Raw genomic sequence first — 14696 nt, 5'->3', positions numbered from 1 at the left:
AATCTCTTCCAGGCCCGGCCGACGCAAATGCATCCAACAGATGGGAACATTTCAAGAATGCCGTTTACAACAACACCTTGTCCATATTTGAGAGCACTTGAGGAATCTCTTCCAGGCCCAGCCGACGCAAACGCATCCAACAGATGGGAACATTTCAAGAATGCCATTTACAACAATGCCTTGTCCATATTTGGCAAGAAGACCAACAAGATGGCAGACTGGTTTGAAGCCCACTCTGAGGAGTTGACACCAGTCATTGAGGAAAAGAGGAGAGCTCAAGCAGCATACAAGGCCTGTCCCAGTGAGCGCAACCTGCAGGTCCTCCGAGCTGCTCGCAGCAAAGTCCAGCAGACTGCCAGGAGATGTGCTAACGACTACTGGCTCCAGCTCTGCTCCCAGATACGGATAGCAGCTGACACGGGCAACATCAAGGGAATGTATGATGGTATCAAGCAGGCCCTAGGTTCAACGCAGAAGAAAATTGCCCCTCTGAAGTCTGCAACAGGCGAGGTCATCCAGGATCGGGCGCAGCAGATGGAACGCTGGGTGCAGCACTACTCTGAGCTATATTCTAGAGAAAATGTAGTCACTGAAGAAGCGCTGAACAACACTGAGTGCCTGCCTGTACTGGAGGAGCTTGACAGTGAACCAACCCTAGAAGAACTTCACGTGGCCCTGGACTCCCTTGCCTTTGGCAAGGCACCTGGAAAAGACAGCATTCCTGCTGAAGTCCTAAAGTGCTGCAAAGAGATCATCATCACTGAGTTGCATGAAATCCTCTGCCTCTATTGGAGAGAAGGTGGAGTACCTCAAGACATGAGGGATGCAAACATCATCACGCTGTACAAGAACAAAGACGACAGGGGTGACTGCAACAACTACCGTGGCATCTCTCTCCTTAGCGTCGTAGGAAAGTTGTTTGCCCGAGTTGCACTAAAGAGGCTCCAGGTACTTGCAGAGAGCGTTTATCCAGAATCACAGTGTGGATTCCGAGCCAACAGGTCCACCACTGTTATGGTATTCTCCCTTAGACAACTGCAGGAGAAATGCAGGGAACGACGACAGCCACTCTTTTTAGCCTTCATAGATCTCATGAAGGCCTTCGACCTGGTCAGCAGGGATGGCCTCCAAGATTCTCCCCAAGATCGGATGTCCACCCAGGCTCCTCAGCATCATCAGATTCTTCCACAAGGACATGAAGGGCACTGTTGTCTTTGATGGCTCCACATCAGACCCCTTTGACATCCGAAGCGGAGTGAAGCAGGGCTGTGTTCTTGCACCAACCTTGTTTGGGATTTTCTTCGCTGTCCTGCTGAAGCAGGCCTTTCGAACTGCAACAGAAGGCATCTATCTCCGGATAAGATCAGACGGAAAGCTCTTCAACCTCTCCAGACTGAGAGCAAAGTCCAGTCCAGCTGAAATGTCTGCGTGACTTCCTCTTTGCTGACGATGCAGCTGTCACTACCCACTCTGCCAAAGATCTCCAGCAGCTCATGGATCGTTTTAGCAAGGCCTGCCAAGATTTTGGACTGACAATCAGCCTGAAGAAAACACAGGTCATGGTTCAGGATGTGGACTCACTTCCCTGCATTACAATCTCTGCGCATGAACTGGAGGTTGTCCATGACTTTGTGTACCTTGGCTCAACGATCTCCGACACTCTTTCTCTTGATACCGAGCTAAACAAACGCATTGGTAAAGCAGCTACCACGTTTTCCAGACTCACAAAGAGAGTCTGGTCCAACAAGAAGCTGACGGAACATACCAAGATTCAGGTCTACAGAGCTTGCATCCTGAGTACACTTCTGTACTGCAGCGAGTCATGGACTCTTCGCTCACAACAGGAGAGGAAACTGAACACTGAGTCCGCATGCACAGCCTCCTACGCATTCTCGGCATCACCTGGCAGGACAAAGTTCCAAACAACACAGTCCTGGAACGTGCTGGAATCCCTAGCATGTACACACTACTGAAACAGAGACGGAGGCAGCGCATGTGGAAAGCATTCAGTTTCCTCTCCTGTTGTGAGCGAAGAGTCCATGACTCGCTGCAGTACAGAAGTGTACTCAGGACGAAAGCTCTGTAGACCTGGATCTTGGTATGTTCCGTCAGCTTCTTGTTGGACCAGATGAGCTAGTTATTAATGTCTTCAGCCATATCCTCTATCCTCCAGCTTATTGTACTGTCAGAGGCACTCTGAGCAGCTGTTTAGCTGCATCTTCACCAACCATGATTGTAACCATGTCCACAGTAGCAGGCAAAACCTGTTCCTCTACAGTAGTGTGGGGTTTCTTGCACTGAGCAACATGGTGGGCCACTTTATAGGAAGACAGAAGCGCATCAACATTAATTTTGACTATTTTTGTGAAAGTGGGCTCTTGTTGTTTGGTTTCTTTAAGCTTCCTTGAAAAAAGTCCCTTGGCTTTCCAGCCACACTTGGGTGCAGAGTTTCAAGATGATGCTTCAGTTTGTTTGGAAGCACTGACTCTGTAGCCAAAATTTTTAGATCACACATTGAGTCCGGTCCTCATTTTGAACCTGCACACGTGTGAAGCCATAATCTAGATAGCTGTCATCCTACTTCCTGCTCTTGGCTTTTCGTTTCCCACCTACTTTTTCCTCAGAAGAACTTTGGACTTCACTTTGCTGAGATGAAGTTGAGCTTGGTGTTAAAAACCTCTTCATCGTGTATGTGGAAATTGTTGGAACTTATATGCACTTGTTGAATGTTGTGGAGAGACCCAAATACTGATCCACACGGCTTGGATCTCTCAAAAAAGAAATACAAGAATTGAATTAGATTTAAAAGTAGTGTGTCTGTGCTCGGGAGAAGCAACAGGGAAAGTCTGCTGCTGCCTCTGTCATTTGTAAGCTGGACTTTTCTTAGGAAACTGGATGAGATTGGATTTTTGGCCAAATACAGCAGGTCTCTTCTTATGAACTCACCCTGGTTAAGAGCATGACAGCCTCTGCTGATCTGACACTGAAACGTTCTGTTTACATTCCTCATGAAAACAGGAGCATTTGAGATGGAGGTTTTGCAGGGATGGTGCCAAGGATCCCCACACACACATTATTTACTCCTTTACTGGGCAAAGAGGATGAAAAGAGTCTGAATAATAATTGTAACGTAGAGACTGGAATTCCTCCTGAAATAGCCTCTAGTCAAGTGTGTGGGTGATGGGTGGGTCCCACATCGCCCCAAAAGACTCAGGAATAAAAGTGATGAACCTCTCTAGGGGTGAGGTGAGCTTGGCTTGAGCTTTCATGCGCAAGCCTTTTTGCATTGCTATGTGCATCCTGTGACATCTCAGGTGATATCGCATGACAATATTCAAGCAGAAAACCAAGTTTTTTAAATCAGAGCAGAGCCCAAACAATTAACAATTTATTTTTGAAATAAAGTGATTCTTTTCTCCCTTCACTGTCTTATGATGCAATCCTGTCCTCACTTTCCTGGGAGTAAGCCCCTTAGTCTACTAGTTGACATGCATTTGATTGGACATCTAGCCTTGCAAAGCAGCACTGGAAGGGAAGACAGGCAAGTATCCCTGCACTGAGGGACTCCCTGTCTTTCTGTGCTGCGACTAGTGGTATGTGGCTGTGAACTTTGCAAACAGCCACAGCAGAAGTGAATTTTAAGGCACCTAGAAACAAAAAAACAAGAGAAGTGAAATCTGCAACCAGCACTCTGAGGACTCAATCCTAACCAGGTCTGCTCATAAGTAAGTCCTATTTTGTTCAATGGGGCTTACTCTCAGGAAAGTGTGCTTAGGATTGCAGCCTGAGTGTTAGCAGCACACCTGGACGGTTTTGGAAAGGGACATTTTTTCTTTCTTGTAAAGTGGGGGCAAGAAGTGATGAAATTTGCTGGGGGAGGGGAAGACTTTGTTTTGTGTGTATCTGCTAATTGCAAACTGATGCAAACCAAGACCCAGAGACTGTTTGACTGCAATCCTAACTTCACTTTCCTGGGAGTAAGTCCCATTGACCACAATAGGACTTCCTTCTGAGTAGACCTAGCTACTGAGCAGACCTAGCCCAGCCCGGTCCTCTCTGACTTCAGGTTTCCCTCCCTGTGCAGAGCAGGCTTGTGCTCCCCAGCCAAGCTTTCTCCAGACCAAGAGGGAAGCCAGCGACAGTGGTCCTACTCTGCATACCGCTCAGTGCAGTCGCTGGCCGAGCCTTCTCCAGACGGGGGGGGGGGAGAAGCCCAAGCTCAGGCAGCCCAGGAGCTGGAATGGCTGGGCTGGCTACCTCTCAGCTGGGGAGGCTCCCCCACCTCCCCCCACCATGTTTCACAGCCCTCCCTGCCTCACACTGCCCCACCCACCTCGTTCACAGCCTGAGAAATGCAGCAAGTAGGGAGGGGGCACGTGCAGCTGAGCTGAGCAGCCACCTCTCTCCCCACGATGACTCACGGCGCCCCTGGAAGCAGCCACGCCTCCCTAGACAGCCGGGACGCACAGATTGAGTACCTCGGCATTAGCCTATGTAAAGTTTTGGTTTTCTGCCCCAATGTGCATTTTACACTTACTGACATTGAAGCGCATCTGCCATTTTGCTGCTTAGTCTCCCAGTTTGGAGAGACCCTTCTGGAGCTCCTCACAATCTCTTCTGGTCTTCACCACTTGGAAAAGTTTGGTGTCATCTGCAAACTTAGCCACCTCGCTACTCAGCCCTTTCTCCAGGTAATTTATGAACAAGTTGAAAAGCACCGGTCCTAGGACAGGTCCTTGGGGCACACCACTTTTACCTCTCTCCACTGTGATAATTGCCCATTGACACCCACTCTCTGTTTCCTGGTCCTCGACCAGTTTCTAATCCATGAGAGGACCTGCCCTCTTATTCCCTGTGGAGTTTTCTCATCAGCCTTTGGTGCGGGACCGTGTCAAATGCCTTCTGAAAATATAGATATACAATATCCGCGGGTTCTCCCGCATCCACATGCCTGTTGACCTTTTCAAAGAATTCTAAAAGGTTTGTGAAGCAAGACTTACCCTTTCAGAAGCCAGGCTGGTTCTCCCTCAACAAGGCTTGTTCATCTATCTGTCTTGAGAGTCTATCTTTGATGAGGCATTCCACCATCTTACCTGGAATAGACATTAGGCTGACCAGTCTGTGGTTTCCCAAGTCCCTCTCCTTCCCTTTTTAAAGATCAGTGGCTGTTTTAATGGACAAGTTGCACATTTTAGTCAAGGGATCGCTTTTAGATTTTTGTCAAGAGTAGAATGCTACTTCATTCTTCAGTTCCTTGTTGACTGAATGGTGGATGCCATCTGAGCCTGGTGACTTACTGATTTTTAATTTGTCAATTAGGTCTGAAACGTCTTCTCTTTTAACCTCTATATGACTTAATTCCTTCGTCAGTAGCATCTTTTCAGATCGTGGTATATGCCCGAGGTCTTCTGCCAGATGCAAGGAACTCATTTAGTTTCTCTGCCATTTGGAAGGAAGCTTCCTTGCCCTTTACAGTCTCTGTAATTTTGTTCCTTGGCCATACAGGCACCCTCCAGGACTTAGTCAAGCCCTTCTTCCTTTGTGGTATACGCTTCCACTGGGCCTCTATTACCATTGTTTTAAACAGCCTGCACACACTCTGGAGAGATTGGACTCTTTTTACCTTAGTAGCCAGTAAGTAACCTTAGTAGAAAGAGATAGGGCGCAATCCTAGAAACCACTTCGTAAGTCCCTTGTGCTGGTCTGGGAGGGTCACAAACGTGCCATAAAGTACTTTGCGCCTCCTCAAGAGGAAGCCAGGCCGGCACTTCTCCTAGCGCTGGCCTGTGGAGGCTGACATAAGCCTCCACGCCGGCTTCCCCTGGGATGCTTGCGTTGGCCTGGCTAGGCCGACACAAGCAGAAAAGGTAGGCGGCGTGGAGGAGGAGGAGGGGAGACGTTCCTGGGTGCAGGGCGGGCAGGCGGTGGGCGGCCCCAGGGGTGGGTGGGCGGGCAGGTGGGTATGGATCGGGAGGTGGGGCTGGGATCTGGCGGTTATGCAGGATCCTAACCCCCATTCCCAGGGAAAACAGAGCAACTTCAAGTCGCTCTGCTCTCCTCTGACTTATGCCACCTCCAGAGGTGGCGCAAGTCCGAGGAGACCCATAGGGGCCAGCGGCTCTTACCCAGGGGTAGGGGGAAAAGTTTCCCCTTGCCTCTGGCTAGGCCACTTCTGGCTACTATCCTGCGCTGGATACAGCACAAGCCTCTTGGCTTGCCTGTTCCAGCACAGGATAGGATTGCACCCTTAGTTGCATATTAAACTAGATTCCCATTAAATTCCCATTTGGCTGCAGGTCACAGCAGAGCGGGTCCAAGAACGATTTAGATGGCATGTTTCAGGGAATAGGCACAGGACTCGAGATGCTTGCTGTAGTGCTAGGGAGAGCAGGCTTTGGGACCAGGTTGTGCAGCCACCCTTTGCAGTGATGGAATCCAGTTTGAGTTGAACTTTGCTGGTTCCACCACAGCCTATACTGGTTTTTCAGTAGGTAGGGGCAGAACTGTGAGCAGGCGTGCACCCACTCAGTTGCAAGACCGCTTCAGCATGGATCTGTTCATCCTGGCTTGACAGTGCACCAGGACAGTTCACCAGAATAACTGTGTGAACTGACCTTAGTTAGTTGAAGAGGACCAGAGTTACAGTTTAGGAAGTATTTCCATGGCTAAAGGGGATTTTCTTTTTAATTAAGCAGCAGACCTACCTGAAGACTTCTGTTAGATGCACAGAACCCCTGCTCACAAGACCTAAATCGACTGATGCTGGTCTACCAAGTGGGGAAGGGGAAGGGAATGGTCAGTGCTGGTAACTGTCAGCTGGTTTCCAGTAGGGGTTAGGAAATGCCTCCTGGAAACTGCTTGTTTCAGGCTGATCAGTTGGAGGGGACATGCGGGTCACTGGTGGGTTGAGCCGCACGCAGTCGGCTTCCGCAGCTTGGCAAGGGACAGGACTCCCAGGCGGTCTGTGGCTCTGTACCGGTTTCCGTTCACCTGGCATCGTTGTTCTGCTCCTAGTAGGTCTTGACCCCCGCTTTCCATGTGAATTCTCTCCTTCTCTGCATGCAGGAGCAGCAGAAAAGAGCTCCAAACACGGGGCTGAGGACCGCACTCAAAACATCATCATGGCCATGAAGGACCGCATGAAGATTCGAGAGAGGAACAAACCAGAGATCTTTGACTTGATCAGAGACGTCTTCAGCGAAAGCAAAATGGCCCATGCGCAGCAGATGAAGGTGGTGAAGCAGAGTGTCCTGGACGGGACCTCCAAGTGGTCAGCCAAGATCACCATCACAGGTCCGCATGGGGCGAGGGGGTGGGTGAGGGCTCTGAGCGCCGAGTGCTGCTCGCACTCCCTGCACCTCTGTGTGGCTCCAGGGCCATGACCGATACGGGTGTTTGTTCTTCCCCACAGTGGTGTGTGCTCAAGGCCTGCAGGCAAAAGACAAAACTGGGTCCAGTGATCCATATGTGACCGTCCAAGTCGGCAAAACCAAGAAGAGGACAAAAACTATTTTTGGGAATCTGAATCCTGTTTGGGAGGAAAAGTTCCATTTGTAAGTATGTGTGTGCAGGGCGGGAGGTTACCCTGCTTTCCTTCAAGGAACGCATAGTGGTGCCCAATAATTACTGTTTATTTTTTGGAGCCTCTCTGCTGTGATCTGCTGAGATCTACAATGTTCAGCAATCAAATGGGAATCTAAGAAAAGTCTAATGTGCAACTAACCCTAATAGTTACAAACAGCCATGAAATAAATAAGCCACTTCCTTATACAGCAACAGCTGATAAAAAGGGGATTCCCTCCATTCCTGCCCCCAGAGCAGTGGATGGAGAATAGACATAGTGAGGAATCGGCCCAACCCGGAAACCACCCTCAAGGGCTGCATTTTAAAAGAGAGACAGGGTGAGGTGGGCTGCCCTGGGGAGGGCATCTCGTGATCATTGCCAGGATGTTTTCTGGCACCACAGGCTGAAGCTCCAATGTTGATGCGAAGGAACAGGCAGGAGAAGGAGGTCCCTGTGGCTGCGGTTCTCAAACCTTTGGGGAGCTTTACTCCCAAAGTAAGTCTTTGTGGGGGAGGGGCGAGGGCAGTGACGCGATCCCCAGGATCATATTGCTAAGGGGGTGGGGGGGGCTTTTACTTATTGTGTGTGAGGGTAGGCGGCAGGAGGTGCACGGAGCCCCACGCAGCCCCACGCAGGGCTCCCCAAGGCTTGGAATCTTCAGAAACAGCAAGCGCAAGCTGCCTCCTGGCTGCGTCTGCAAACTGGGAGTGGCTTGCACTTGCTATTTCTGAAGACTCTAAACCTCGGGGAGCCCTGTGAAGGGCTGTGTGGGGCTCCCCACACCTCCTGATGCTTGCCCTAATACACAGTAAGTAAAAGCACCCTCCCTTGCCCCCCTTAGCGGTATGATTCTGGGGATCACATAGCTGCCTCCTCCCTCCTTCCCCCCCTCCTTAAAGGGACGGTGGAAGCATTGCACAAACTGGTGGGTCGCTGGTTACACGAACTGGAGGGCTGGTTTGGTTTTTCGCCATAAAGCCCTCGGTGGCTTAGGCCTGGCTGCCACAAGCCCTGTGGCAGCCAGGCCTAAGCCACCAACAGCTTTATGGAGAAAAACCAAACCAGCCCCTGTGAGCTGGAAATGTGGTTGGTGAGGGCAAATGTTCCCACCCCGCTCCTTGTTCCCCTTCCTTCTGAAGTTCAGCAGGGGCACGTGGCAGCCTTTTGGTTGCAGTCCCTGAGGGCCAGAGCTCCCTGCTCTTGGTTTCCCCATTGAGGACTCTTTTGGTGTGGCAGCTGCTTCAGTTGAATGAATGGCCCTGTGTGTGTGGTGTTTTTCCTTCTCTTGCGGGCCTGGACCAGATGTGCAGAAACCCTCATGGAGAGGAGCATTTCCCATGGAATGACTGCACTTCTGGATGCAGAGGCTTTCCCGTGGCTTTCCCATGCGGCCATGTGAGCATCTCCCCACAGCATCAACCATGCACCTTTCCCACTATTCCTCTTGCTGCAAATCATCCACTTCTGAACTCACGGCTGAAAACTCTGGTGGTTGTTGATGTCGGTGAGGTTCGAGTCTCTGGAGAAGGAGGAGAGATGGGGCGCTGGCTGGCTCCTGCAGAGCCCTCCTTCACCACGGCTCCTCTTCTCCTTGGCTGGATCCTTAAGAGGCAGCCTTCTCCTCTCCCTGGCTTGTGACAGGCGGGGAAGAAAGGAACTGGTGGGTCATGGGTTTGAATTGAGGCTGCTTCTGTTGCCCTGCTCAGTGACGACGATGGATGAAAGTGGCTTTTCAGTTGTCCTGGTGGCATCTATCAGCAACAAGGCGCTTCCTTGCTGCCTGTGGAATTCTTCCTGGAGCACAGAAGAGTCAAGAGCCTTTGTTGATAATTGGTGGGGGAGGTGTCCAGGTGCTGTTGTGATGAATTACTGGAGTTCTGCGAGTTCTGCTACGTTATGGAAAAGCTGGAGGAAGCGGGTTGCTGGAGGGACCAGGACGTGTGCAGGAGCAGAGCCAGGAAACCAAGAAGGAGTTGCAGGCTAGTGAAGGAGGGCAGTAGCTGTTCTGGGCATGCCAGAATACCCATGCCTTTCTTGGGCACCTATGACCAGTTCCCCTGTGGGGTGGTGGCATCCTGCGTACTTGCGTGGCCCAGGAGTGGTGCAGCCAAGGAGGGGTGCTGCTGCCCCAAGGGATGTGGGGGCAGACGGTGAGAAAGAGGTGGTCTTGACCCAAGGAGCCTTCCTCCCCACAGGCTCCCCAAGCTGCAGGTGATGCGAACAGTCCGCTGCTGTTTGAACTGTCACAACCCGCATCTTCTGAACCAAGTGCCTCCTCCTGTCCCCTGCAGCGGATACTTTGGAAAGTGGGGCTGACTAGCTGGAAGGGGTGTGATGCCACCTGCACCTTTGGTAGCAACCACAGTAAGGGGCAAGTTGGACAAGTTCTGCACTAGTTATAACCACACTGTCCTTGGCTGAAATCAAGCAGTGGAGACCTTGGAGGCCTGGGGTGGAGAGACGTGGGCATCTGGAGAGCAGGCAGGAGTGATGGGGCTTGGAGTTCTGTGGGGAGCTATGGCGTGGGACCCAGGGAGGGAGTACCAGGCTTGCAGAGTCCCTTGGCTGCCTCCTGGACAGAGACCCCGATGCAAGAGGAATGTGCCTGGAGAGGGCAGTGGCCAGCCAGAGCAAGCAGGAGCAGGAACCACTGAGAGCTCTTGACACATGCCAAGCTCCTCTGTGGAGAGGCAGACCACTGTGATGAAGGCTTCCCGTCCACGCATGAACCGCAACAGGCTGATTGGGGGAGAAGTGGTAAGAGGTTGTGCCCTTGAGGGGGACCTCTGCTTCAGTCGGCCCACTTCCCAGCACTCGTTTTCTGCACATTTGTAAATGGCTGTTGTTGTATTGAAATGCAGCACTTGTGTGCGCACTTGTGAGCACCTGCTGCCAAGCTGGAACACAGTGACGAAACTGCCGATTTATTTTGGAATCTTTGTTGACAGGTAAAACGGCAGTGAAGTGTTTTAAAAATAAACACTTGCTTGTCACCCCCCCAACCCATCTCTTTATTTGAACTGCCAATAGACTCCGCCCCGCAGAGTTGAAGTGGCTGTGCAGAGCGTCTCTGATCTTCTTGGCAGACGTTGCCAGAAGGTTTTGAGAGCCAGAGCAGAAGGTTAAGGTGGTGAATCCACACTGTGCCCTCAAACCAGGACACTTCCTGCCTGCAGATGGGCAAGTTCTCAAGGAAACCCTGCCCCTCTCGGAAGGCAAGTGCTGCTGGGATACCTGCAGGCCCAGGCAGTCTGCCAGGGCAGGTGTGGCAGTGCTAGAGTGGGAACAAGTTTGGCTTGTCACAGTTATAAATTGCTGGATTGGAGCAACCGTGTGGTTGCAGCCCCTGCATGTGTGGATGCCCACAGGTGCATTTTGCCCTGGTACGACTGGCCCCGGGGCAGGCCTCTGCTCAGTTGATGAGTATAGGGTTCTTGGTTTGGCTTGCTTTTTAAATTGCATGCAGTATTTTAAATTAATGTTAGTTGCATGGGTCGGGGGCTGTTTAGGGACAGAAACGCGGGGTGTATAATAGCTAGGTTTTAACTTGACCTGTGAACTTCATCAGGCTAGTTGGAGGCAATGATTTAGTGGCAGCCTTTGACGCTCTTCCTGTTTGTCCAACAGGTTTCAGGGGAGGGGGTCTGCTGAGTGACAGCTTGCCTGAGGGCTGCAGGAAGAACTGGGGCCTGTGCTGCCCTCCTGCTGTTCTTGTCTCAGGTTCCATCCAGAAATCCTGTGTTCAAAACAGAGGCACCGCTGCGCTTGCCAGTGGTGGGGGGAGTGTGATGCAGTCAGGATAATTGACTGCTCAGCAGCTTGTATAATGGGGTTCATGTGACATGGCAGTGAGTGTGGGCCGTTAGGGAAAGTATTTGCCCCTTGGAGCCTGCCCCAGCCCCTCACCCTGCAATTTGTTGCTGCCCAGAGGAGAGCAGCCATCACTAATTGCCAGGTAGCTGGTAGGATGTGGGGCCCACTTCCGGGCCATTCTGCACCAGCAGCTGTCGGCCCAGACGTGGGTTTAGATGCCCTGCTTTGCCACATCAAATATGCTCCTTTTTTGTGCCCGGCAGGCAGCTGGCGGTTGATTCCAGAGAGCAGCAGGAGGCCCACTTTGCACTTGGGAGTGTGGCAGGAATGCTGGATCCAGCCAGTGGGGCATGGAGCAGGCAGCCTGTTGCTAAGTAGGCAGAAGAGGTGGGGAGCAAAGAGCAGAACAAATGAGGGATTCTCAGTTTTGGACGAGAGAGTTTTTCAGCAGGAGCAGAGCAACCCACCAGCCGCTGGCAGTCTGTGCTGGAGGCAGGCCTGCCCCTCCACCCCTCCCTCCGCTGCTGGTCTTCCTGGCACAGTATCCGGGGTGGTGGAGGGGCTGTTGCTCTGCATGCAGAAGGGCCATGTTTAAAAGGATCAGCTGGATGGGAAGACCCTGTCTGGGGCCAGGCAGACTCATGGTCTGACTTGGCTGTGCGGCAGCCTCCTCTCTTCATTTAAAACATTCATATGCTGCATTTTTGGTCTAGAGGCAATTCACAAGGAGTAAAAATGCACCATGAAAGTAACATTGATATTAAAACAACACACAAAAAGGCAGTAGCAACAGCTCCACGAGTCTCACCTGCCCATCACCAACCTACCCCAGCATCAGAATGAAAAACTCGGGTCTTTACCTAGTGTCCAGAGGGGGACAAAGCAGGCAACAGCTGGCTTCTGACAAGAGGGAAACAAGGTCGGCTCACTGCTCAGAAGGCCCTGCTCCCAGTGGATTCCTGACGTTGCTCCGAAGTCAAGGGTGCCTGGAGCAAGGGTGCCTGGAGCAACCAGTCATTGATGGGGCTCCATCAGGTGCACAAGCAAGTATGCCAGTCAGCACAATTTCTTGTCTCTGAAGAACTGCTCAACAACACGAGGTGTTGCCTCCCTTGCAGTATCTGGTCTTAGTTGCCTTGCAAAGCAGCTCTGGAGCCAAAGTCGTCTTGTATAAAGTGCTCACAAGCAAGAAGCACAGACTTATTGCCTGGCAAAGTTGACTCATCCAACTCCCTTCAAATTCTCTTCTCCCTCGTATGCTGCACAGTGTGCCTTCCACATGTTCAGCCATTTCACTGATGTTTCTTTGCAGTGTGTTGTTACTGTGAGGAATCGTCTTGATTCTGTGGTGTGGTGACTTATGCAAAGCGCTACTCAGAACCTCAGTACCTGCTGGCAGGATGAGTCTGTGTTTATCCAGGCTTCACAGTCCACAATGAAATGCTGCACGATGCATCAAACAATCAGTGTCTTGTCGCCAAGCCTTGCAAGACACGCTTGACAGAACTGGCCACTTTTGAAATTTATTGCAAAGCGGTTGAAAAAAAAAGTTATGTTCAGATCTGCCTGGTCAGAATGTGCCGCCTTCAGTGCTCTATCAGTCTGGGAGGCTTCATTGTCCATTAGGAAAGGATCTTTTCACATATTGGGCTCATTGGCGGTTGCTGCTTTATTGGTGCTGATATTGATCCAATATTCCACATAATTTTGTCTGCATTTCTTCTTTGATTTTGCCGCTTCTGCCATTTCTGTGTAATGACAAGGAGACAAAAACACACACAGTGACTGCAGTTTCTGAAACCATCATATGCCAGTCTGACTAGAGCTCTGGCGACGTGTTCACTGCAAATTCCAATAGTTTCAATGAGATTTCAGCCCTGTCATGTTGGCAACCTTCAGTCTCGAAAGACTCTGGTATCGCGCTCTGAAGTGGTTCTGGCACAGCGTCTAGTGTGGCTGAAAAGGCCAATCTGGGAGTGACAATCCCTTCCACACTGGGAGCAAGTGCAGTCTGTCCCTGGTCTGTCTCCCTGGCTGTGGGCCTTCCTTCTTTGCCTCTTTGCCTCAGACTGTTGGCAAAGTGTCTCTTCAAACTGGGAAAGGCCATGCTGCACAGCCTGCCTCCAAGCGGGCCACTCAGAGGCCAGGGTTTCCCACCTGTTGAGGTCCACTCCTAAGGCCTTCAGGTCCCTCTTGCAGATGTCCTTGTATCGCAGCTGTGGTCTACCTGTAGGGCGCTTTCCTTGCACGAGTTCACCATAGAGGAGATCCTTTGGGATCCGGCCATCATCCATTCTCACGACATGGCCAAGCCAACGCAGGCGTCTCTGTTTCAGCAGTGCATACATGCTAGGGATTCCAGCTCATTCCAGGACTGTGTTGTTAGGAACTTTGTCCTGCCAGGTGATGCCGAGGATGTGTCGGAGGCAGCGCATGTGGAAAGCGTTCAGTTTCCTCTCCTGTTGTGAGCGAAGAGTCCATGACTCGCTGCAGTACAGAAGTGTACTCAGGATGCAAGCTCTGTAGACCTGGATCTTGGTATGTTCCATCAGCTTCTTGTTGGACCAGACTCTCTTTGTGAGTCTGGAAAACGTGGTAGCTGCTTTACCGATGCGCTTGTTTAGCTCGGTATCGAGAGAAAGAGTGTCGGAGATCATTGAGCCAAGGTACACAAAAGTCATGGACAACCTCCAGTTCATGCTCAGAGATTGTAATGCAGGGAGGTGAGTCCACATCCTGAACCATGACCTGTGTTTTCTTCAGGCTGATTGTCAGTCCAAAATCTTGGCAGGCCTTGCTAAAACGATCCAAGAGCTGCTGGAGATCTTTGACAGAGTGGGTAGTGATAGCTGCATCGTCTGCAAAGAGGAAGTCACGCAGACATTTCAGCTGGACTTTGGACTTTGCTCTCAGTCTGGAGAGGTTGAAGAGCTTTCCGTCTGATCTGGTCCGGAGACAGATGCCTTCTGTTGCAGTTCCAAAGGGCTGCTTCAGCAGGACAGCGAAGAAAATCCCAAACAAGGTTGGTGCAAGAACACAGCCCTGCTTCACTCCGCTTCGGATGTCAAAGGGGTCTGATGTGGAGCCATCGAAGACAACAGTGCCCTTCATGTCCTTGTGGAAGAATCTGATGATGCTGAGGAGCCTGTGTGGACATCCGATCTTGGGGAGAATTTTGAAGAGGCCGTCTCTGCTGACCAGGTCAAAAGCCTTCATGAGATCTATGAAGGCTATAAAGAGTGGCTGTCGTTGCTCCCTGCATTTCTCCTGCAGTTGTCTAAGGTGGTGGTGCATATCAGTGGTGGACCTGTTGGCTCGG

The 14696-nt window shown here is 51.2% G+C and overlaps 1 protein-coding gene across 1 annotated transcript in view; it reads left to right on the top strand.

The window, feature by feature from the left end:
• LOC136639365 (protein unc-13 homolog B-like) overlaps positions 1-14696 on the top strand; it is a 210172-nt gene that overhangs the window by 126679 nt on the left and 68797 nt on the right. Inside the window, exons 15-16 of the mRNA XM_066613488.1 lie at positions 7066-7293; positions 7412-7553. Coding sequence (XP_066469585.1) covers positions 7066-7293; positions 7412-7553 — 370 coding nt within the window. The remainder of the gene's footprint in view (positions 1-7065; positions 7294-7411; positions 7554-14696) is intronic.

The sequence above is a fragment of the Tiliqua scincoides genome, chromosome 2 (assembly GCF_035046505.1).
Source record: "Tiliqua scincoides isolate rTilSci1 chromosome 2, rTilSci1.hap2, whole genome shotgun sequence".
In the NCBI taxonomy this organism is placed as follows: domain Eukaryota; kingdom Metazoa; phylum Chordata; class Lepidosauria; order Squamata; family Scincidae; genus Tiliqua; species Tiliqua scincoides.
The sequence above is the reverse complement of the archived record's forward strand: the minus strand, read 5'-3'. Positions and strand labels throughout refer to the sequence as shown.